Source organism: Xyrauchen texanus, chromosome 38, assembly GCF_025860055.1.
Source record: "Xyrauchen texanus isolate HMW12.3.18 chromosome 38, RBS_HiC_50CHRs, whole genome shotgun sequence".
NCBI classification, from domain to species: domain Eukaryota; kingdom Metazoa; phylum Chordata; class Actinopteri; order Cypriniformes; family Catostomidae; genus Xyrauchen; species Xyrauchen texanus.
The window spans coordinates 27,386,640-27,411,462 of NC_068313.1; the positions used below are offsets into that span (position 1 = coordinate 27,386,640).

Sequence of the window (24,823 nt, forward strand, 5' to 3'; positions counted from 1 at the left end):
TTGCAAATAGAAAAGATTAGAACAGAAGAACAAGGCGTTCTGCAAGAGATTGAAATGCCCCCACAGAGTCCCCCACTGAACATCGAGTCAGTCTGGGATTACATGAAGAGACAGAAGCAACTGAGACAGCCTAAACAGATTGAAGAACTGTGGTGAGCTTGGCACATCCTATTTGCCAACAATCAAGAAAAACTGTGTCCAGGTGTACCTAACACCAAATATTGATTTAGCTTTTTATGTTTACTGAACTTTGTAAAATGTTAATTGATAAATGTATAATATTTATGCCATTATTTTTGAAGAAATCCTCACTATGCAACATTTTTCACAAGTGCCTAAAACTTTTGCATAGTACTGTATATTTCTGTAGCAAAGATTTCAATTCCAGATGCCTAGCTTTTATTTCGATTCCAGTGTATGAGTGGTCTGCTTCACACATTAATTTAAAGCATGCAGCTCAGATTAAAAATTTGATGGCAGCCTAGATTTTAATTTGATTAATTGGCCATTTCAGTATAAAAAGAATATGAGAGCACACGATCAAGTAAGCGTGTGAGCATGTGAAAGCAGTTGTGTGTCAGTCAGACAGCATGTGCGTACCTACAGTGCATCCGGAAAGTATTCACAGCGCTTCACTTTTTCCACATTTTGTTACGTTACAGCCCTATTCCAAAATGTATTAAATTAATTATTTTTCTGAAAATTCTACAAACAACACCCCATAATGACAATGTGAAAGAGGTTTGTTTGAAAAATTATTTTATTTTAAAATGTCCTTGAGTGGCCCAGCCAGAGCCCAGACTTGAACCCAATTGAACATCTCTTGAGAGATTTGAAAATGGCTGTGCACCGACGCTCCCCATCCAACCTGATGGAGTTTGAGAGGTCCTGCAAAGAAGAATGGGAGAAACTGCCCAAATATAGGTGTGCCAAGCTTGTAGCATCATACACAAAAAGACTTGAGGCTGTAATTGGGGCCAAAGGTGCTTCAACAAAGTATTGAGCAAAGGCTGTGAATACTTATGTACATGTGATTTTCTTTCATTTTTTATTTTTAATAAATTTGCAAAGATTTCAAACAAACTTCTTTCACCTTGTCATTATGGGGTATTGTTTGTTGAATTTTGAGGAAAATTATTAATTTAATACATTTTGGAATAATGCTGTAACATAATAATTAAGTGGTGCTTGGTACCACCGATTCTGTAGAAACATGGGTTATATGCAGGGTTGGGCGGGTTACTTTTGAAATGTGTTCGACTACAGATTACAGAATACATACTATAAAATTTAGTTTGTAATGTATTCCATTAGATTACTCAAGGTCAGTAATGTATTCTAAATACTTTGGATTACTTTTTCAGTACTGGCAGATTTTTTCACTTGTTTTGACTATAAAAACTGATCTTGTTTTAAGGATTTTTAGATAATTTACAGGAAAACAATACAAAAAAATATTATCAGGAATAAGATTTTTGCCCAATTATCAAAGGTCTTACTAGTAAAAAAGAAATTATGATCCAACGTGAATTTTCTTGTTAAAAAAATGATGATCGTGCCTGGTAACGTGCATGTAAAATGGCTAGAAATAGCATTTTAGCTTATCGTAAAGCTGACAATTTCCACAAGGTTTATTTCTATTTCATCTGCTCTAAACTTACTTCAAACGTACTTCTCTATCTGCTTGTATGAATGTAACACATCATAAGAAAGTGTTTCACCGCTGTTCAAATTCACTTGGGATTGCATAATTGTATAAATGTTTTCCATCTGAAAGGGCTAAATATTAAATAAAGATTATTTTGTATTTTAAATATGTAATCCCGTTACATGTGTTCCGTTACTCCCCAACCCTGGTTATATGACATCTTTTTCATTTTCATACCAACTTGCTGGTAATTGTAACAACACTATTGCCCAGTATATTGAACTCTGTGGAGGGAAGCGTCAGTGTTGCCCCTCTGCTTCCCTCAAGCATTGTAACGCAAAATTTTGTCTTATTTTGTCAAAATGTTGTCGCTGACCTTATGAAGCATCAGACAGTATTTTCCGGACAGTTTGCTTATAGCCTAATATATATAGCCAAAGTCTGTCTTTGCAATGACAGGCCAAACTTAACGCATGCAGCAGTGATTATCAAACATGTTTACCTCACTAATGATTTATTTTAAATGTTATACCTTCTCCAAAAAGACACATTTTTGGAACACATTAGCACAAGATCACCCACAATTACACGGCAATGGCACGTATTTGGTTTTAGAAACTTAGCCCTCTTAGTCACAGTGAGGATATCATATTATCTTTAAAAATAATCATAAAAGTGAGCGATTTGGAGTAAAAAGCAGAAAATGCTGCCAAGCTTTGTGTTGTGTGTCTCTGTGTGTAGGACCTGCCGCTCTGCATATCCTTCTGAAGTATTCGGGAAGAGTTACTGAAATGAATTTGTAGTTCATCATATCAGTCTGATTTTAATTATTTTATGAGGCACATTTCAGCACAGATTGTCACAATGCGATGCAGACTGTGCAAATAGGCTGTTCTTGAAGCACAAACTATATTTGATGTGACCGCAATCCCCGCAGCCTGTGAGTAAGCATAGTTAATAATTTCACATGGAAGGAGTAGAAGTCTTACTTAGAAGTCTTAAAGACAAAGCAAAGTTGGACAATGGTCACAAAAACTACTAAATTATGAGTGTGTTTTTGGCAAAAAAAACAACCTTGAATAACACTGAAAGTGGACCACAAGGATAACAATAAAATGATAATAAAAAGATACAAATTATGCATTGAATTATTTTCTAATTTTTTCCACTCACTTTCAAAGAACATGAGGTGCAGAAAATGTTCAGAAGACCTGGCATTGAAAAGGCTTTCAGGCACAAGGTATGCATGAACAGTAAGTCTGGCTGCTGAAACCAAAAAGTGCCTACTCTCATTGAGACTTTGGAATCCAATTTCCTCCTTGAAAAAAAAAAGGCAATTCTGAGGACAATAGTCCAATATTACATTTAGTGCCAGTACAATTGTATCTGAATCAGGCAAAAAGTGGTTGGATGGGAAATGAATGGGAAATTGGAAATGTCTGGAAGCCTGGGCAAAAGAACAAGGCAAATGAATGTGTCTCTTGACACCGTCACATGCTTTTATGTGATCAAAAGAAGTTCAAGCATCTGTCTCTTCAGCGTTCAAAGCTCAGTATGCATTCACATTAAATGCATCCATCTTTTCTTTCACTGCACTTTAGCTTTACAAACTTACTTTTCAAATCATGGATTCCTGAAATTTGACTAAAAGCTACACTGAAAACACTAATAAGTTGACTTTACTCAATTGATTGAGTAAACTTGTTCCCTCAATTCAATTGTGTAATGTTGTCTCCAAAACTTGTGTAATTAAGTTCATTTAATTTGGTGTTTACATATTACAATTTAAGTTAAGGTAACTTGGTTACTTGGTGCAAGTAGACGTAACTCAGATTTGCTATTTAAATATTGTTGATTCTGCTTAATTCAAACACTCAAATTTAGATTATTCAATAACACAGTTCAAGTAAAAGATATTGTAACCAATTCTAGGTCAGTCATTAAATAAACTTAATTCTCAACTTAACTGCATAAACAGTACCTGTTCTTCAGTTACACATGCGGTGAACTGAAATCGTTAACTGGGTCCAACTTGACCAAAGGGGACACTGATCCCCCTAATGGTGTCATCATGAAATCACTTTGACCAAGGGAATTTAATTAAATAAAGTGCAAGGGAATTTGGTTATTCCACAATTTTAAACTCAAACATTTGAGATATTAGCAGTTATTAAGTCTATATATTTTAAGATAAATAAGGAACGTAGACATTTGAGTTATGAGCCAAAACTTGACAAAAGTAATGTTTAATAAAATGAATTAATGACTACATTACAGGTTTACAGTGCACTAATGCTTAAAACACTAGTGGAACTATTATCCAGAGATTCAAATTTCCCAATTTCTCTTTGTTCTTCTTCATATAAAGGCGCATCTGTTCTCTGCATTTTTCTCATAGACATCAGAAAAAATATGCACAGATGTCAGTTCAGACAAACGTTGTCATTTTCTCTCAGGAGTTTTACAAAGAAAATAACCAGAAGTTTTCAAAAGCAGCACTGCCACTAAATTAGTGTGCTACATAGTAATGTAGTCTCAGCAGCCCTTGCAGCTATGTGCAAGTAGTGCTTACAGAGATGGCAAATGGCCCTCACATGTCTCTCTCTCTCACCCATCCCTCCTCAGGGGACCACCATGAAAAGATTGAAAGTTTGCGACAGATGTCGAATAAGAAGTGAACTTGGATCCATTCCTGAAGGAAGCTAAGGTTTTTAAGTCAAATGTTGCATATTTAATCCACCCTGACAGGCTCTTAAACCAGTTGAGAATGCAGCCAGTCTTGACGCTGAAAGAATGGATCTTTTGTTTGCTGAAACCCATTTTTCCACACTTCAGTTACTCTTTTCTTTCATACTTAATTTTTTCTGAATTATTTATTTAGGATTCATGTGTCACATTTCTGGTAATGGTTCTTCCTCTTTTTTAAAATGACATTATGAAGAAACACAATTGTGTGTTTATTAGGAACTGAGTGCTGTCTGTCTGGTTAATGCACTCCAGTCTTTGTATTAAGACATACATTTCTTAAACTTTACAATTGTTTTAATGTTGCACTCAGGGAGATGTCGTATTATGTGTCCCCTGGACTGCTTTTCTTTTGCAGTTTTGTCAGAGCACTCTGATGTATATAAAATACTAGATTTGAGGTGAAATTGTGATTTTATTTTTTACAGTACACATTAGGGTTGATAGCAGGGTAAAAGTTGGAGCCAAACAGCCATAAAACAACAAAATGCATTGGATGGAACTGTTGGGGGAATTATCAGAACTATATATCACATGGCCTCAGTTCATCCTGACCACTTATATGCTGGAAATGCCAAGGCCCTTTTATAATTCCACCATCGGGAGGAAAAAAAAGAATAGCTATAATGTCCAGAACAGAATAAAGCCATTCACACATGGATCATTTATTATTAATGTTGTGCATTTTGTGAGAAAAGGGAAAAAGTAACTGTTTGAGAAGTATTCTGAGGATGGATAAATGCATGGTTATTTGGTTAGTGACCTAGATAACTGATATGGGTTTGTCAATGGCCATGTTTGTTATATAGATTGCAGGGTGGGGATTTCTTAAATAATACAAATATATATGGAGGAAAAAGGGTGAGGCTTGCAAGCCAGAGAACACCATCCCAACCGTGAAACATGGGGGTGGCAGCATCCTGTTGTGGGGTGCTTTGATTCAGAAGGGACTGGTGCACTTCACAAAATAGATGGCATCATGAGGAAGGAAAATTATGTGGATATATTAAGCAAAATCTCAAGACATCAGCCAGGAAGTTAAGTTTGGTCGCAAATGGGTCCCCCAAATGGACAATGACCCCAAGCATACTTCAAAGTTGTGGCAAAATGGCTTAAGGACAACAAAGTCAAGGTATTGGAGTGGCCATCACAAAGCCCTGACTTCAGTCCAATAGAAAATGTCTGGGCAGAACTGAATAAGCTTGTACGAGCAAGGAGGCCTACAAACCTGACTCAGTTACACCAGTTCTGTTTAGAGGAATGGGCCAACATTTCAGCAACTTGTTATGAGAAGGTTGTGGAAGGCTACCCAAAATGTTTGACCCAAGTTAAAGGAGCTATATGTAATATTTGTATTGTACTAAAAGATAAAATTACCATAATATGTCATCAGAGAATTAGGAAACATGCCAAGTTGAAATACTGGGTTCTCTGGAAGCATTGCTACAGCCAGTATAGTCTACTTTTAAGTTTCCATTCCGGGCCGGAATTTCTGTTTATGTTTTGCGTATATGATCCCGCCCACTGCCCACTCACCAGTAGCATTTCGACATCACCGGATTGCCAGATTTGAACAAGTTTGCAGGAAAACAACATTGTGTGCTGCAGCCATGCAAGCCAGCAAACAAACTGGATCAGAGATAACAGATTCCTCCCAACCTAAAAAGCCTCGCCACCAGTCTAAAAACCACCATGACCAGAGGTGTAGTATAACAAGGATAAATATTCTGACATTTCACATTCTTAAAATAGTGATCCTAACTGACCTAAGATGGGGAATGTTTTCTACAGGAATTGTGAAAAACTGAGTTTAAATGTATTTGGCTAAGTTGTATGTAAACTTCTGACTTCAACTGTATTGACTTCAACAGGCTCATGACAAACGTGTCAATAAACCCTAACATTCTGGATTTACCCACAAACTAAGCCATGATGCCATGGTTTTATTTAGAATGACTAATGCAGTACAATTCTTCGACCTATATCAAGATTTTAGTTTAGAATTTAAGCGGTAGGTTATAATCAGCATGTACAGATCTTGTAAATGGTCACCATTTCCTTTAAAATTATTTTAAGAATTAAGCAAAATTGTATAAATCACTACTTCATTTTAAATGGTCCAGTGTAACAAGTGAATTTTAAAATGTATCCCAATTACTATGAGTTTAAAAAGGTATAAAAAAAAAGTATTTGATTGATAAATGGTGTTTATCAAGAGGAAGTTGCATTTGTTATCTTCCCAGTAAACTATTTAGAAATGCAAGAAGCAGGATCAAGTCTGCAGCTTTGTTTTTTCTCTCTCCAGGTGAGCTGCACATTTGCTTTTTATTCTTGAGCCTGTACCCAGCGGTACCAATGTTAATCTGTATGTAGTATTAGGTTGAAGTGCGTTGATGTGGTGAGCTTTGTGTAAGGTAGGAGCCATTCTCACTGAAGTTAAGCAGCTTGTTTGTTTTGCCTTATAACGTTTTGCACTACATTTTGTCTTGTTTCTGCATTGTACGTTGCAAAACATTACATTTATAGAACATTATTAAAAACAGATTACTATATGTTGTTCGAGAAATTAAAACATAACAGAGGTATATGTTTGCCAAATAAAAGCTTTCTCTGAGTTGGGGCTCGGGTGCATTCAATAAGGTAGAAGATCCAGATTGGGTTTTGTGATGATAATAATAATAACAACATGGGAAATTGTGCTGTAAAAGTAACTTAACTTGCATTAACACCAGCACTTATAATACACATTTAATTTGAACTGGAGCTGGCACATCCAAAGATGCAAAACTAACGCTGAAACTTCTACCTTATCTCCAGAAGTTAGTTCTTGGCTCGTTGTTTGTTTGACATTTGGTTTCTCCTACCCACGCTCTCTGGAGCCGACAATTTTACAACAATATCATTAGCACAATTAGATTAAAGAATATATGACTATATCATACCATTTAAATGGTCAACGCTTGTTGTAGCTGGAGAATTATGCCTAAAAATGCTCAGATGGGCTTTCAGTAGCTATGTTAAATTTAATTTATGCAAAAAACCATATCGCAAAAACAATGTGCGAATAAAGCCGCGTTTCCATCAAAGGGTGTTCAAAAGGATGAAATCGTCACTTCCAGAGAAATTGTAGAGTGTTTTATTAATATAATACTGTTTTTTTAAAGCACGCAGAAAAAACACTTAAGAACTTTGTCTCATGTTTGGGAGTAACAGCGCGGCACACGTCTGAGCACTATATATTTCATTCATCCGTCCTTATGACTATACCGTGCGGATCTGTAAGATATTTTTCAAATGTTAAAGTTTGTTTTTGCTTTGCAAACTCTTTTGTAGGCTTTGGATTTTCTAGACTGGAGCAGCATTTCAGATGCAACGATTGGCCCGCTGATTAGTCCAGTAATGAACGAGTTTCAGTCACATGACCTTTTGATGCGCATCTTTTCCTAACAAATTCAATAGGAATATATTAGGTAAATGCATTTTTTAAATTATATATATATATATATATATATATATATATATATATATATATATATATATATATATATATATATATATATATATATATTCACCAAGCGAGTATAATTGTTTTTAATGTGCATTTTTGAGATTTATTCGCATCTTGGTGTTTCCATCCAGCAGTTTTTATGCAATATCCCAAAATGCAGATAAAAAAACTCTGCTTGTGACCAGTGCTTGTAAGGGACCATCTGAAAACTCCAACTGCAGCTCTAAAACATTGGAGGTGTTCTACCACTCCACCCGCCACCCCTGATATAAACACTACCAGTCAACAGATTGAATATACCTACTCATTCTTAATCGTTATGATTTTTCACATTTTAGAATAGTAAAGTCGTCATAACTATAAAAACAAATGGAAGAATTTAAATTATGTATAGTCCAACTCAATACTGAAATCCAGTCTAACTTCATCTACATTCATTTTATTCAAATTAAAAGTTTTTTTTAAGATCATGACAAACAAATTCCGTAGTGTGTCTAGACTTAATTAAATGCATAAATACCGGTGAATTATCAGCTTTGATATGTGGGTCTAATACTGATAGATCAGCCACATACAATATGTGCAAATATACAACTAAATACATTTCTATTTATGTCAGTTCTTTCCAGCAGCATTATTTTAGTGCCCATATGACTAATTAGGGCCTCAGAGCCACATGCACCGTTTGCATCTAATGAGCTCCCATAATCATGTTACATTTACACATGACCTTTCAGTTCCCCTCATTTGTGATATTGCTCGATGTTTCTTCATTTCTAAGCAAGCTTTGAATTTTAATGTTGCTAGTCTAGATTTCATTTTCAGTTTCCTTTTTAAGGTTATGTTTACCAGATATGTTCTTTTACAAGTGTTAGTGTAACTGCCATCACGGTCCATATTAATTAATTTAAAGGCATTTTCATTTTGCAACAGAGCCACAGAGGTCATTCTGTTATGCATGTTTAATTTATTGATCAAATCATTAGACAAAGAAACTAAAGAGTTTTGCTTATTACTTTTAGATGTTGGCAACATTTGTATGTTTATATGACATTTTTCTGTGCCCAATTCATCACTGGATGCCTTGGACTTCTGCAGAAAACTGGACTCCATAAATAATTTATTTACAAGAATACAGGGCCAGTGATAAAGATGCAATATAAAATTCACACAACTGTTGGCCCAAAGGTACAAACCTCAGCTGCAGTAAAGACTTTGATAAATCAAAGAACATCACATTTGTGCATGCACTTGTTAAGTGAAGTGAACCAGATGCCTTTTAACCTTTTATAAGAGTTAATCTGGAGTTTTAAAGCACACCTTTATAGCCTGAGTCTGATCATGTCACCAGAGAAGCAGACAATTAAAAGAAGCAATTACAAACTGAGCCAAGGACAGTTTAATGACCAGAACCCTGCCTTATTCTCAGAAGTCAAAGCTTGCTCCTAACGATTTCACTGCTATGAAAAGTCATCCCTGCAACCTCTTTTTTGATGCACGGTATCGATTTAGAGGCTCTTTGCAAAGCAACTCTCTCCTCGGGATCAATGGCAATGTAATTTGAGCGAAGCTCTTCATGCTGTAATGAAAAACTTTGCAAAATACATGTGATTCAGACAGAAGTCCCTAACAGTTGGCACAGATTAAAGGGGTAAAGATTCTCCTCTAATCAGACAGCTTTTAACTCCCACTTAATGATTTTAAAGGAGCAACACCTGATGTTTACATGAAAGCATAGATTTTTTTAGTCTTTGACTCTGTTTGTGCTGTCAGTCTGTTTGTTGACTGCCTGATGCATATCGCACACAAAACTGGAAAGCACTTCATCGACCTGTCAAGCTCTAATTTGGTAGAAATAATAGTAATAATAATAACAATAGTAGTAGTAGTAGTAGTAGTAGTAGTAGTAATAATAACAATAGTAATAGAAGTAGTAGTTATTATAATAATAATATAATCTCAGCTTTATGAAATTTTAGACCAGTCAATAAAATGATTGCAGATATACACAGCTCTTTAGATCTGCACAACCAACAGTCTTTTTTTTTTTTTTTTTTCACTTTTCCCTTCCTCTTTTCCTTCTCTTTTTATTCAAACAAAATATGGGAATACAACAACATAATGAGTGCTTTTGAAGATTAAATGAGCAATGGATTTGACCAAGTTTGCCTGGTTAGTGGCATAACATTTTTGAAAAGTAACACTTAAAAAAAACTTCATGTAAAAACAAAACTTCATGTAAAAACAAAATACATTTTGGTTGGTCACCAGAATTCCAGCATACAGACCGCTCGTCAGACGTACAAAACCGCTTCAGAAGCAGGTGAAAACCTGGCCAGCAGGAGCCATCTCTGCTCTTCAGGACTGTTTTGAGTGTACTGACTGGCACATGTTCAGGGAGGCTGCAACATATGGCGATTCTACCAACTTGGAGGAATACACAGCATCAGTGACCAGCTACATCAGCAAGTGCATTGATGATGTCACTTTCTTCAAGACCATCACCACACGCTCTAACCAGAAGCCGTGGATGACTGCGGAGGTGCGCACGCTGCTGAGGTCCCGAGACTCCGCCTTCAGAGCAGGCGATAAGGCAGCCCTAAGAACAGCTAGGGCCAAACTGTCACAGAGCAATCAGAGAGGCAAAGCGCTGCACGCCCAGAGAATCCACAGTCACTTCCAGGACAGCTGTGACACGTGGCGCATGTGGCAGGGCATCCAGGCCATCACCAGCTACAGGACAACATCAGTTGCCTGTGACAAAGATGCCTCCCTTCCAGATGCGCTGAACGACTTCTACGCTCGGTTTGAAGTGCAGAACGGCGTGATGGCGAGGAAGTCCACCCCTCCTCCCAACGACCAGGTGCTCTGTCTTACCACGGCAGATGTGAGGAAAACTCTACGTAGAGTCAACCCACGGAAGGCTGCTGGACCAGACAACATTCCTGGCAGAGTGCTCAGAGGATGTGCAGACCAGCTAGCAGATGTTCTTACCGACATCTGCAACATCTCTCTGAGCAGCGCCGTTGTTCCAACGTGCTTCAAGGCCACCACCATCATCCCCATGCCAAAGAAGTCTTCAGTGTCCTGCCTCAGCGACTACCGTCCCGTCGCACTTACACCCATCATCATGAAGTGCTTCGAGAGGCTCGTCATGAGGCAGATTAAGACCCAGCTGCCCCCTCACTAGACCCACTGCAGTTTGCGTATCGTTCAAACCGTTCAACGGACGATGCCATCACCACAACCCTCCATCTGGCCCTCACCCACCTAGACAATAAGGACTCATACGTTCGAATGGTGTTCATAGATTTCAGCTCAGCATTCAACACAATCATTCCCCAGCACCTGATTGGAAAGCTGAACCTGCTGGGCCTGGACACCTCCCTCTGCAACTGGATCCTGGACTTCCTGACTGGGAGACCTCAGTCAGTCCGGATCGGGAACAGCATCTCCACCACCACCACACTGAGCACTGGGGCCCCCAGGGCTGTGTGCTCAGTCCACTGCTGTTCACTCTGCTGACTCACGACTGTGCAGCAATGCACAGCTCGAATCACATCATCAAGTTCGCCGATGACACGACCGTGGTGGGTCTCATCAGCAAGAACAACGAGTCAGCATACAGAGAGGAGGTGCAGCGGCTGACGACCTGGTGTAGAGCCAACAACCTGTCCCTGAATGTCGACAAAACAAAAGAGATGGTTGTTGACTTTAGGAGAGCACAAGGTGAACACACTCCGCTGAGCATCGACGGCTCCTCTGTGGAGATCGTCAGAAGCACCAAATTCCTTGGTGTTCACTTGGCGGAGAACCTCACCTGGTCCCTCAACACCAGCTCTATCACCAAGAAAGCCCAGCAGCGTCTCTACTTTCTTCGAAGGCTGAGGAAAGCACATCTCCCAACCCCCATCCTCACTACATTCTGTAGAGGGACTATTGAGAGCATCCTGAGCAGCTGCATCACTGCCTGGTTTGGGACTTGCACCGTTTCGGACCGCAAAGCCCTGCAGAGGATAGTGAGGACAGCTGAGAAGATCATTGGGGTCTCTCTTCCCTCCATCAAAGACATTTACAAAAAACACTGTATCCATAAAGCAACCAGCATTGTGGACGACCCCACACACCCCTCACACAAACTCTTTACCCTCCTCCCGTCTGGCAAGAGGTACCGAAGCATTCAGGCCCTCACGGCCAGACTGTGTAACAGCTTCTTCCCCAAGCCATCAGACTCCTCAATACTCAGAGACTGGTTTGACACACACGTGTCCTGAGTTGCACTTTAATTACTGTCACTTTATAACTGTCTGCTACCTCAATAACTGCTATGTGCATAGAACATTATCTCATAGTATGTTATGTTTACATTTTTAGAAACTGTCATCTTTTTGCACTACTGAGTACTGGTCGGCGCTGCACTGTCTATTGTCCTGTTCATTGTCAGTAATTTGTTGTACTGTCCTGTACTTTTTGCACATGTTTGCACGTGCACTTTATATAGGTATATATAGGTAGTTTATATAGGTATTTTATTTCGTTGTGTAGTCTCATGTGGTCCTATGTTGGTCCTTTGTTGTTTTTATGTAGCACCATGGTCCTGGAGGAACGTTGTCTCGTTTTGCTGTGTACTGTACTAACTGTATATGGTTGAAACGACAATAAAAACCACTTGACTTGACTTGACTTGACTTGAATTGGCTACAATTAGGACCTGAGCTTATGCTGTCTAGTCAAAGGCTACATGAGACTATAGGCTTTAGACCTGGGGCCGGTTGCATAAAACTGTGACTCGTTTTAAAAGTTAGTTGTCTAAAATTATGGTCTCAACTTTTTCAGTCAGTTGCATAAAAACTTTACAGTTTTAGGATGGGGTAAAGTGGAGGCGGGAATCAGCTGAACAGCAAACGTATGTTTAATGTCAAAACTGAAACTTAAAAGAAACACAGACACTCATGCAACGCGGCTGCATTCCCCTTTATCTCGCTCTCCCGCTGATCATCCGATTCAGTGCTGGCCGTGCACCATTATGACCTGGCCACATCCTCCTCCTCATCACATTTAGATTGGTCTAATTTAAGACCCATTTTTATTTAAATTTTTACAAAATTGTTTTTTTTTTATTCTGTTGGTTAAAATCACTAAATTTGTAAATTTTTTAAGCATTGTATTCTTCTAGTTATTTCTTCAAATATTTTCAGCAAAGAGAAACTGTTAAGCCAGTTAGAAAGACTTTGGTTGAGCGCCCATTGTCGGACATTTTTTTTTAAGCTGTTGACTGTATTACTTTTCCCACAAAGCAATGCAAATCTTACTAAAGACAACTGCGAGCTTGTTTTATGCTACAGATTTTCAATGGTGTCTTTAGCTAGTTGGACTAATTGTTAGGCAAAATTCATGGCTATGTTTATGCAAATGGCCCAGGACATATGTTTGGCTCATAATTCTGTCAGATTCTTAAATGACTTCATGACAAAGCCCTCATTATTGTGCTCTGCTTGTAACTACCTGACGTTTTCTGTTTGGTTTCCTCTCCAGTGCCCTTCATCAATGCAAAGGGACATGATGGGGAGAGACACACAGAGGTAAGGGTCAATAAATTCTTACCATTTTTGTTTCAAATTACCTGTAATACATGCTTTTCTCCTGCTTGCTTTGTACACTTCTCATGCATGTCTCAAGAATCATCATCCCTTGTACAGGCTGTGTTTCTCCAACTGTAGGGGTGGTTATATGACCAGAATAGTTTTTCACGTTATGTGTAATTTATATAACGCTATCTTAAACAAAATGTTTGATATTACATACCAGTGTAGTAATGTCTATTTTTCTGTAATTTATTGAATTATATACTTTAAAAATGAATGGAATTAAATCTAATTTGAATTAGTTTATTTATTGGGATTGGAAATGAATTCAGTCAGATGAAATCAAACCAAAATAATATATATATATATATAACAAATGAATGATAAGTCTGGCATTATTACAAAATTTCACATTATGTAGCTTGAGAAAAATACCAAAAGACTCACTAATACAGTATGATTTTCAGTGTCAGTTAAAAATGTTTAAAAAAGATGATTCCTTCAAAGTTGCACAACTGTAATGATCAGTTGAATTCTGTAATAATGTGGTAATATACAACCTAGAGTTACAGTGTGTTTAAAACTAAATCGCTCCTATTATACTCAACAAATCTGTCCACATTGGAATCGCCAATCTGCAAAACAGTTTGCAGGGTAGACCATAGTTTTGTGGTTGGTGTCAGATTTGTTTTAAATGCTCATTCATAGACCCTGATATGAACAATATACCAGAATGTCTACATTAGTTGACTCATTTACATTTGCAGGATATTGATGTCACACCACCCAGCCCTATCCAAACACCATATATGCAAGCTTCTGTTTACCACATTCTGCTGATCAAATGTGTTCCAATCAAACCAAATATTTTATTTTATACATCTCTGCATTTTAATCAATACTCGTTTTGTCTTTGAAAGCAGATAACTCTTCATCTTGTGAGGCTGTTTTGTTGTCTTTCAATAAGCATTACATTGAGTTTATCTACTGTAAGTATTCTAGACTTTGACAGGAGCATTCACAGCTGAAATGCTGAGAACATGATCCTCGCCGCAAGCAACTCTCTCCTCTTTTATTGCATTAGCCGTTTGTGCTTTCCCCTGATGGGTTTCATGGTCAAAGCATTCGTTTTCTGGTGCAGCTTTTGTAGGTTTTGTAGGTTTTAAGCAGAAATCTTACTGACATTCTGGGTCAGGAAACTGAGAAACAAGATAGTGAGGATGTTAGAACAAACAGAAGATGTAATATGTTAGCATTTATACCTTGACACCGGTTCAGAAGGTGCTTTTGTACTTTCCGGGATACTAGCAATTTCCTGTTCTTTATTGATTGCTCTCTCTCTCTTTCCTTTAGCAGGTGAAATTAAAAGCTAAATGGTTTGGCCCACATATTCATGGGTTATGAGTGTAAATAGAGGAAAAACACTCCAATATACTTGGTACAAACACAAGTATATTGAATAGACAGAATGAAGAGAAGAAACGGACATGAAGTAGGCTAGATTAGAAGTTACACTTGATTTGCACAGCAGAGGGATGACAGGATGAACAATTGTTCAGGTCCTCCTACAGTTCAATCAATGCTTTTCAAGGACACAACCTGATGTCATGTCATCAAGAGGGTGGGGAGTCACTAGTTATAATCAAGGATCGAAAAGAAAGGTGCTGCCGCTGTCATTGAGGTTTATGTCATTACCATTGAGAATCTTAAGAGGAGCTCAACAAACCTTTTCCGTTAGTATGTGCCATGGCATGATAGCTTAAAGGCATAGGTCACCCATATATGAAAAATCTCATAATTTACTCATCCTCATGGCATCCCAGATGTGTGACTTTCCTCTACACTTTGACTTTCTTTTTGCTAGAAATTCTCCTGATATGCATCACCAAAAACACAAGAAGAAGAATGTGAATGTGAAGGTCAAAGTGGAGATTGACTGAGCATGGAGGAGAATGTATGAGATATAATGAGATATCCATCCTTTGTGTTCTGCAGAAGAAATTCATACTATTTAAAAATATTTGTGCTTTACTATTCAGTCAGTTGGCCTTCTGTTTAATGTAGCCCAACGTAATGTCTTTGGTAGACCTCACCTCTGTCGCCCCTACATTTGTGCAGCTGGTGTTTCGCATAGTGTTTTGTTGTGAATAATGTTATGGCGGATTTACAAATTGGAGAATTTTGGGGAAAGGACAAAAGAGGCAAAGTTTGGAGTCATTTCAGATTCTGGGTTGATGGAGCTGTCCAATAATCCATATGAACATTTTTCATGGTGAATGGCAGGTATGTTCAGCTTAAGGTAGTAAACAATATACAACCTACCTTTGTTAGTGCTGCGTCTGGGGTCATTAAACACACGCTGTAGTCAAACTTAATTTTGATGAACAAACTCTTGTCTTTGCTCTTGGTTATAGGTCAGAAATTGAAGTTTGGCTCAAAATGTGAGGAAAAATGCACAACCTGAAAGCACAATTTGATTTACAACATAACCCACACATCATGAAAGATCTACCAAGGTTGCAGTTTTCATCTTCAGCTTTTTAATCTTGCATGACCTCTGCTGTCAAACTTTTTCTCAATAACTAGCCACATTGGCCATGCAGGCGAAGTAGGGGCGCCAGACTCTGAATCTTAATGTTTTAGAGATCGAAGGGCAAATGAGACTCGGCAGGTCACTGGAGCACCAGGGCAAAGGTGTGTTGGAATACTTTGCCATATACAGTTGAAGTCAGATGTTTACATACACCTTAACCAAATTAATTTACAGCCAATACAACTCTGTTTTCTACAATTCTTGAGATTTAATCTTAGAAAACAGTCCCTGTTTTAGGTCAGTTAGGATCACTATTTCATGAATGTGAAATGTCAGAATAATAGTAGAGAGAATGATTTATTTCAGTTTTTATATTTTCATCACATTCCCAGTGGGTCAGAAGTTTACATACACTTTGTTAGTATTTGTAGCATTGCCTTTACATTATTTAACTTGGGTCAAACATTTTGGGTTCCACAAGATTCTCACAATAAGTTGCTGGAATTTTGGCCCATTCCTCCAGACAGAACTGGTGTAACTGAGTCAGGTTTGTAGGCCTCCTTGCTCGCACATGCTTTTCCAGTTCTGCCCACACATTTTCTTTTGGATTGAGGTCAGGGCTTTGTGATGGCCACTCCATTACCTTGACTTTGTTGTCCTTAAGCCATTTTGGATGTATGCTTGGGGTCATTGTCCATTTAGAAGATCCATCAGGTTATGTCGATATAGGACTCGTTTTATTTTGGATATAGATAATTGTCTACGTGTTTCCTCCATCATATTCACAAGGTAATTTTCTGTTGTTCTGGGATATTCTGGGAAAAACCTTACTAGTTAATTTCTAGGAGACAGAATGTGTCTCCTTCCTGAGTGGTATGATGGTTGCGTGGTCCCATGGTGTGCAGATCAACGTGCTACCTTCAAGGATTTGGAAATTGCTCCCATGAATTGTGAAGGTCAATTTTTTTTCTAAAGTCTTGGCTGATTTCTTTTGATTTGAGTTTGAAGTTAGGCCTTAAAATACATCCACATGTACACCTCTGATTCTGTACACCTCCTATCATTGTCTAATTGGCTAATTGTCTAAAGGCTTGACATAATTTTCTGGAATTTTCCAAGCTGCTTAAAGACACAGTTAACTTGGTGTATGTAAACTTCTGACTCACTGGAATTGTGATATAGTCTATTAAAAGTGAAACAATTTGTTTGTAAACAATTGTTGGAAAAATTACTCATGTCATCCGCAAAGTTGATGTCCTAAAAGACTTGCCAAAACTAGAGTTTGCTAATATTAAATCTGTGATGTGGTTAAAAAATTAGTTTTAATGACTTCAACCTAAGTGTAATAAACATCTGACTTCAACTGTATCGTGAGAATCAACCTTGGCCTGCATATCTAAAAAAGGAAAGACAGTACAATCAAGAATGTTGGTTCTGTTGATTGAATTGCTCCAGGAAGACAAACTTGCACATTAAACTCAACTCCAATTAAGTTCTGGCACATAATTTTAAGCAATCTTGCCCATGTGAAATGACTAGTGATTCATTTTTACCTCTTCAAACAGGTTGAGCCCTGTCAGTGATGGTTTAGCTGAAGAATATCAAGAGCCAGCTGGCAAATGTCACTCAAGCTACTTGCTGCTGCATCTTGCAGTCTTAGTGTGCTTGCACTGGCAATTCTGGGCTTCACCATCTGTGCTGAACTGTCCTTCATGATGATTCTCATAGAATCCCGCAGAGGAGTGTTACAACTCTGCTTTGTCTTGACTGGGAAACGAATGGGACTGGGGAAAAAAAAACAAGACTATTCTGAGCTCACATCAGAATTGTCAACCTTGGGCTCGCAACAGTGGGGTCATCAGAGATGAAAATGGAGTTGCTGAAGATTTCTATGACCATTCTTATTTATGCCATTTTTTATTTTATTTTTTAGAGCTGTATGGTAGATCTATTTATAAAAATGCACAGCTTCTCATGCTAAAATTGTTTTGTGAAATGTTGACTTGTCACAGCATCTTAAAAACATCACGTTCTTGGCGCAAGATGTTGAAAGAGACATGGCAGAGTCAATTATAATAAAATGTAATATTTTAAAAGCAAAATTGTATTCTTTAGAATGTAATTTGGCACATGTTTGATTTCAAAGTGTATTGCTTAATTCTGTTATGTGGGTGGCAAAACAGAATTTTGGAGCCTAAAAATGGGCTGTGGACCAAAAATGGCTTGGAAGCTTTTGCATTAGAATTAGAAACGGTCATCACAGGATGCTTTGTGACTGCAATTACATAAACTAAAGGATATAGATGGGACGGTACATGAAGTTACACACTCTGTCATTGGCCATTGAATATTGAACACTGGCCCAGTGACAATTGTATCAACTGTGAAAGGGGTTCCCATTGCACAGCCCTGAGATGCCACTGCAATTTATTAAATTCTCATATGATCTTGAAAAGCAAGAAAAAAGATTTTAAAGGAGTTGTTTGGACAATTTATTTTTCATCATTCATTTTTCATCATTTTGTCATTTACTCACCCCCATACTATTCCAATCAAGTGTCAACTTCTTTCTTCCATGTATGGGTGGATGTACCTGGGTGGCATGGGGTGGAAAAAGCATTGCTACCCCAACATAAGTATCCAAATGTTTCAAATATAAATTTAAGTATATTATAGTTCATTTTGACATTGTGTAGGGGTTTATTCATGTCAAACTGCCTAAACTCTCACAGAACGCACAAATGTCTACAGACTCATAGCGTGATTGATTACAGCAGCTGCATTGGCCAATCACAACATTGACCAATCACCTACCTACTATTGCAGCGTGTGTACAGTGTTTGGGCTCTAAAGTGTTGATGAGCTTATTTCCAAGTATTCACTGAATGATCATTAGATACATAGTAATAAGTTATGGGTTGAGAAGGGTGGGATGTGTCCTCACCACTTTTTGAAATAGCTTTCGACTTAATTTTTATTATGCAAAAAAAAATAAATAAAAGAAATTCACATTGGCAAATCAGTAGCAAATTGGTTACTATGTGGTTCCGGTGGAAATGCAGTTGTATCACAAATTCATGGACATTTGTAATTTGATAGTGACTCCAATGAACTTAATGAACTTGTAATTTTTGCAATGAAGCTTGGTACCTTAATCCATAAGAACTATACTTGGACACTTGCTTTAGTGTGGCCACCCCTCATAGTCTGCATGCCACCCCATAAAATAATTATAGATCCGCCCCTGCTTCCATGAAACACAAAAGGAGATATCAGGCAGACCTAAGAACTTTTTTTATTTTTTTTATATAACATTAGTAAATAGTCTTAAAAGCCCACATGCAACTTTTGCTTTTTATTTAATATTCTAAGCACTGCCCACATTCAACCTTTCCCTTCTAGGTGCATTTGTTATTTTCTTTGTGATATCACCATGCATCGCAAGATAGTAGGCAGTATTTTGAAGGGGATCGTCCTTCATTGACTTTTGTTTTCTCTGCTGGCCATGGTTTCCTTTCCTTTCCGTGTTTGTGCGTGTGTGTGTGCACGTGTGAGATTGCTAGTGGGTGAAAGTGGGAGAAAAAACATTATAATTTTCCTACTGTGAACCAGAATTCAGATTGAAAAAATCCCTTATACACTTTCGCCCATTCTTCTGTTATCTTTAAAGCTCATCCATCCATCCCCTATTTGGGGTAAGACATAACCCTCAGGAAAAGAATGCGCATGTCTTAGTTTATTGATTGTATCAAATTAAATGTACACTCTATACAGCATGTAAACCTTTTTTTAGATAAAAAAAAAAAAGGGGAAATGTTTTTTTTTTTTTTTTCTCTTTAGTGGTTTTTAATGGCATAAAAAAAGGTACATCATTGCAAATATTTACATTTACATTTATGCATTTGGCAGACGCTTTTATCCAAAGCGACTTACATTGCACTTATTACAGGGACAATCCCCCCCCGGAGCAACCTGGAGTTAAGTGCCTTGCTCAAGGACACAACTGTTGCTAAAAGTCAATGTTAAAAAATAACATTCCATAAATCCAATTAAGCCACACAATGGTGGTGGCTGTGGGGATCGAACCAACGACCTTCTGATTAACAGTTGAGTGCATTAGCCCACTACACCACCACCACTCCTTTTTTAAATGAAGTATTTATCACTTGTAGGTAATATTTCTGTTGCTAAAAGTCAATGCTAAAAAATAACATTCCATAAATCCAATTAAACAATCAAACTTCAGAAGATTTATGAAGACAGATTATTTCCTCCTTTATACTGTGTAATTGTAATTTACATATTTCTCTCTACAATACAGGGTCTGTTGTTTTGTAATGTGCAAAATAGCATGATGTAAGCACCTGGACTTCTATTCAATTCAGTTATCTAGACAACAGCTGTTGCAATGGACCATTTTATCTTGTTTAGTTGATTTACAGAAAATATGTGCAAAGATCTGGAGGAAAAAACTTTAAGTCTCACTTGGGCAATGGAGCCTAATCAAGTCAGTGCCTTGTACCCACCCCTGGCCCTGAATTAAATCACCTCTGATGTGGTGTGGTTCCTTCTGCCCATGCATACATTTTCCTCTTATTGCAATCAGAAAGAAAAAAAAATAGCAATAATAATCTGACAGTGCAAAGCACTCCTTGCCGATGCTTCTGCCTGGCATCCTGTTATCAACTGTCTTCAAACAGATTTATTTCAGTCCCCAGTTGATTATATGATGAATAGAACGAGTCTATGTAAAGAAACATGCATGCTTATAATTGAGAACTTTCTTTATGAAAGGGAGCTGTACTAGTTCTTGGCAATATGTCAGTTTCTTTTTTTAAAGGGATACTTCACTAAAAATGTTAAATTCTGTTATCAATCCTCAACCTCAATGTTGTTCTAAACCGATTGATTATATTGGGTGAGTAAATGATGACAGAATATTCCTTAAAATAAAGTAACCACCTTTTACAATATATATCCATACAATTAGTATCTGATTTCAAATTGCCTGCTTGGAGTAATGTTCCTGCTATTATACATGATCCACTCAGTTTCTTTTGAAATTCTCTTTCATTGGAGACAGGATGTCATACAGTTTTGCAACAGCATTAGGGTGAGAACTGTGTTTTTGGTGAACTATGCTTTTAAGAACAACTCAGACAACACATAAGCTAGTTGATTTTGAAAATGTGTTTTTGCACAGTGCAGGAAGAGGGTGATCCAGAGGTTTATGGCCTTGGGGTAAGGATGATTCGAGTGGAGGTGGAGTTTGTACCACCTATAGTGCATCAGACTCTGTGGATTTCTCTGCTTCATGCTGCTGTGAGTTGAACTTCTAACTGTGCCATGATTCACAACACCACCTTGATGATTCAGCCTCTCCCTTCCCAACCCTGTAATGATGTGCTACGTGCTGCCCTGTATAAAGATATATAGCTTGTTTAAATTGTGCTCTCCATAGACTGCTTGGAGCTCAGGACTAGAATAATTGTTAGCAGAGTGGTCGGCATAAATCAAAACGCATCATTTTTCTTACTCGTTATCCTCTAATATGCCACAATGTGACATGGGAGACCATAGAAGCATTGCATGAATTTGCTCACTTCTTTCCTTTTCTAAAGGCTTGAAACTTGGGGTGAGAGGGGAAGTGTGATCGATTCACTCTTTCCTGCACAGTTGGCAGCCTGCACAGACAGTTCTTGTGGCAGAATGAGGCACCTAATGCCCTAATTGAGCTGAGCCCTCAGGGTTAGAACCGCATCAGCTCAGGGCACTGAAAGCACAAAGTTTGGTGGGATTAATGACATGGTGAATCATGGTGAGTTTATTAGTTCATGCAACTAATCCGCTCCACATTTTGTATACACTGAAATCGCTAATAAGTTGACTTTACTCAATTGATTGAGTAATGGCATCTCCAAAACATGTGTAATTAAGTTCACTTAACTTAGTGTTCATATAGTATGAACTTAACTCTTTAAGTTAAGGTAACTAGATGTAGACTTAACCCATATTTGCTATTTAATTATTGTTGTTTCTACTTAGTGATTTTAGTTGAATTGTCTCAAATTTAGATGATACAATAACAGCTAAAAAAAAAAAGGAAGATTATAACCGATTCTAGGTCAGTCATTAAATACATTTTCCACTGAATTGCATATATACCTGTATTTCAGTTGAACATGCTGAAATAGAGTTAACCGACTTCACCAAAGGGGACACAGACCCTAATGGTGTCATCACACAAAACAACTTTAAAAACTACTTAAAAAGAGCTAAAACCTCAATTAATTCTTAATACCAACTATTTAAAAGCCTGCATAAGTTCCCTTTGACCAAGAACACTCAATTAAATAATTAAGCACAAGTGATTATCGGTATTCTGCATAGCTTCAATACTTAATCATTTGAGTTATTAAAACTTCAAATCTTAAGTCTATAGATTAAGATAAATAAGTTCTTATCAAACATAACTTGCTCATAACTGGATATTTGAATTGTGAGCGCAAAACTATTTAAATTAATTTTTAATTAAGACAAATACATTTTTTCCAGTTATGGCAACATTTGGGTTTACTGTGCCAAATAGTATTTGAATGGCTATTACATAACTTAGTAATGAATGGCAAATGTGTGATACTAATGAAACATGCCAAGAAAATGCCCTGGTCTTATTTTACTGTAAAATAAAAAGAAATAAAACTGTACATAATATCTTTCTTATAGAAAATGAAGGATTTTCATTGGGATTTCTTACATTGTGACATTTTTACTTTGTGACAATTTCCTGAAAGTCCTGCACATTTTACCCCCCAATTCTCATTATTGTAATACTCTCATTACTGCAATGTGTATATATATGTATATAAAGTATGTCATTTAAAATACATTAAATTGTAAAGTGCTGTATCTATACAGCAGTTCTCCATTGGTACAGACTTTTCATTTTCACTGATTTTATTTAAAAAAATTATTGTACAATATCTTCTTTGTTATTGTAATGCAGTAAAAAATTATTGTTACAATAATGGCAATCTTTATTGAAAACAATGACAGTAGTAAAAGTAAAATGTCAGGGTGTCTGACAGTAATTAAAATTTTGTTGTTAAATTGTCCTGAAAATAATTTCACAATGCGAAAAATCATCATGGTCTTTGTGAAAGCAAAATATAATTTGTATTTAGTTAGTTATTTATGTGGGTTAAATTTGACCAAGACATTTTCTGTACAGGATCCTGAGAATCACCCAAATATATGAATATAAGAATATTTGGTTCCATGTCATGTTGAAGTGGTTGCTTTTACAATATATTCATATTTACGAGCATAAAATACATGAACTCTGCTGTGGCTCAGGTGGTAGAGCGGGTCGGCCATTAATCGTAGGGTTGGCAGTTTGTGGGTTGGTGGTTTGATTCCCGGCCCACACGACTCCACATGCCGGAATGTCCTTGGGCAAGACACTGAACCCCAAGTTGCTCCCTATGGCAGGCTAGTGCCTTGCATGGCAGCTCTGCTGTCATTGGTGTATATGTATGAGTGTGTGTGTGTGTGTGTGTGAATGGGAGAATGGCACACATTGTAAAGCACTTTGGTAACCGCTAAGGTTAAAAAAGGCGCTATATAAGTGCAGAACATTTCTATGCTCTATAGTTGATGTTGATATAATGAAATAGTGTTGACTGATGTAGGTTGAATGCATTTGACATATTTGTTGATAAAGAAGCTATAAAAGTTTTAAAAACCATTATTACACCTTTATTATTTTTCCCAACCAAAATCACTTGAATGCACATCATGTTGTAATTACCATTTCTGAACTTTGTAGTACTTGAACTTGGAACTTCCCAGGATTTGAAGACAGCATAACTTCTTATTGCAATCATTATTTGTTCACAGTTGAGTATTTTAAAATGTCTAGGGGGAGTGTGTGTTCTCTCTCCCTCTCTCTTCGTTTTTAGGTTGTATTTTGTTTTACTTATTGACAAGCTTTAATAGCACTGGATTTTCTTGTCAAAAAGAGAGATGTATCGAGTGCCTAAAGGTTGTACTTTTTACTTTTTGTAACATTCCTTATGTTGTTTATCTCTCAATTTCTTTTCTCAGATCCATGATGCTGACAAACCTCCCTCAGAGAGTCAACTCAGTGAGTATCCAAGCAGTTTCTGTTATCCTTTAAAAAATGAACAGGATTGTGAGCAGTTTTCAAAAGAAACCAAACTCCCACTGAAATAATCAGGCTGTCAGAGGCTTCAAGCCATGTTATAGTACAATTTCAGGCAGGTAACCTCTTGTTCTTACAACACAATCTAACAAAACCTCCTGAGCTCCTTTCATTTTGTTTTAGATCAAGTAATTCTAAATATCACTGATGCCTTATCAAAGAAGAAAATTATGAGGTTTATTTTCAAAGTGCTTTAGCAGGCACTGCTGTCTTATTGAGAGCAGCAGCATTAGATTTTGAGGGCATGGCTAATTGATTTCAGGTCACCATATGCATGGTGCTGTATGTGTATTTGATATTTAAATGTAGCAAGGCAAATGAGAATAATCCGGCATGACACGGTGGAATGAACAGATCGCAAGCGTTCAATTTTGGCTCTTTCAATTACGGAAATACATCCAAACAGAAGGTGTGAAATGATGCAGACCACAAGATCAATGTAATTTGACCTCTTTATTCTGGTAACCACAAATGCTTAATTGATTGATTTTTCTTTAACATGTCTATGTTAGAACATTAAGCATACAAATTACTCTAAAGCCCAAAAGGTCAATTATGATATGCAGCTATTTGGTAACAA

The 24,823-nt window shown here is 37.3% G+C and overlaps 1 protein-coding gene across 1 annotated transcript in view; it reads left to right on the plus strand.

The window, feature by feature from the left end:
- The window catches only part of LOC127631857 (beta-1,3-glucosyltransferase-like), an 87,475-nt gene that overhangs the window by 5,592 nt on the left and 57,060 nt on the right, over positions 1 to 24,823 (plus strand). The window contains exons 2-3 of the mRNA XM_052110235.1: positions 13,437 to 13,483; positions 24,126 to 24,165. Coding sequence (XP_051966195.1) covers positions 13,437 to 13,483; positions 24,126 to 24,165 — 87 coding nt within the window. The remainder of the gene's footprint in view (positions 1 to 13,436; positions 13,484 to 24,125; positions 24,166 to 24,823) is intronic.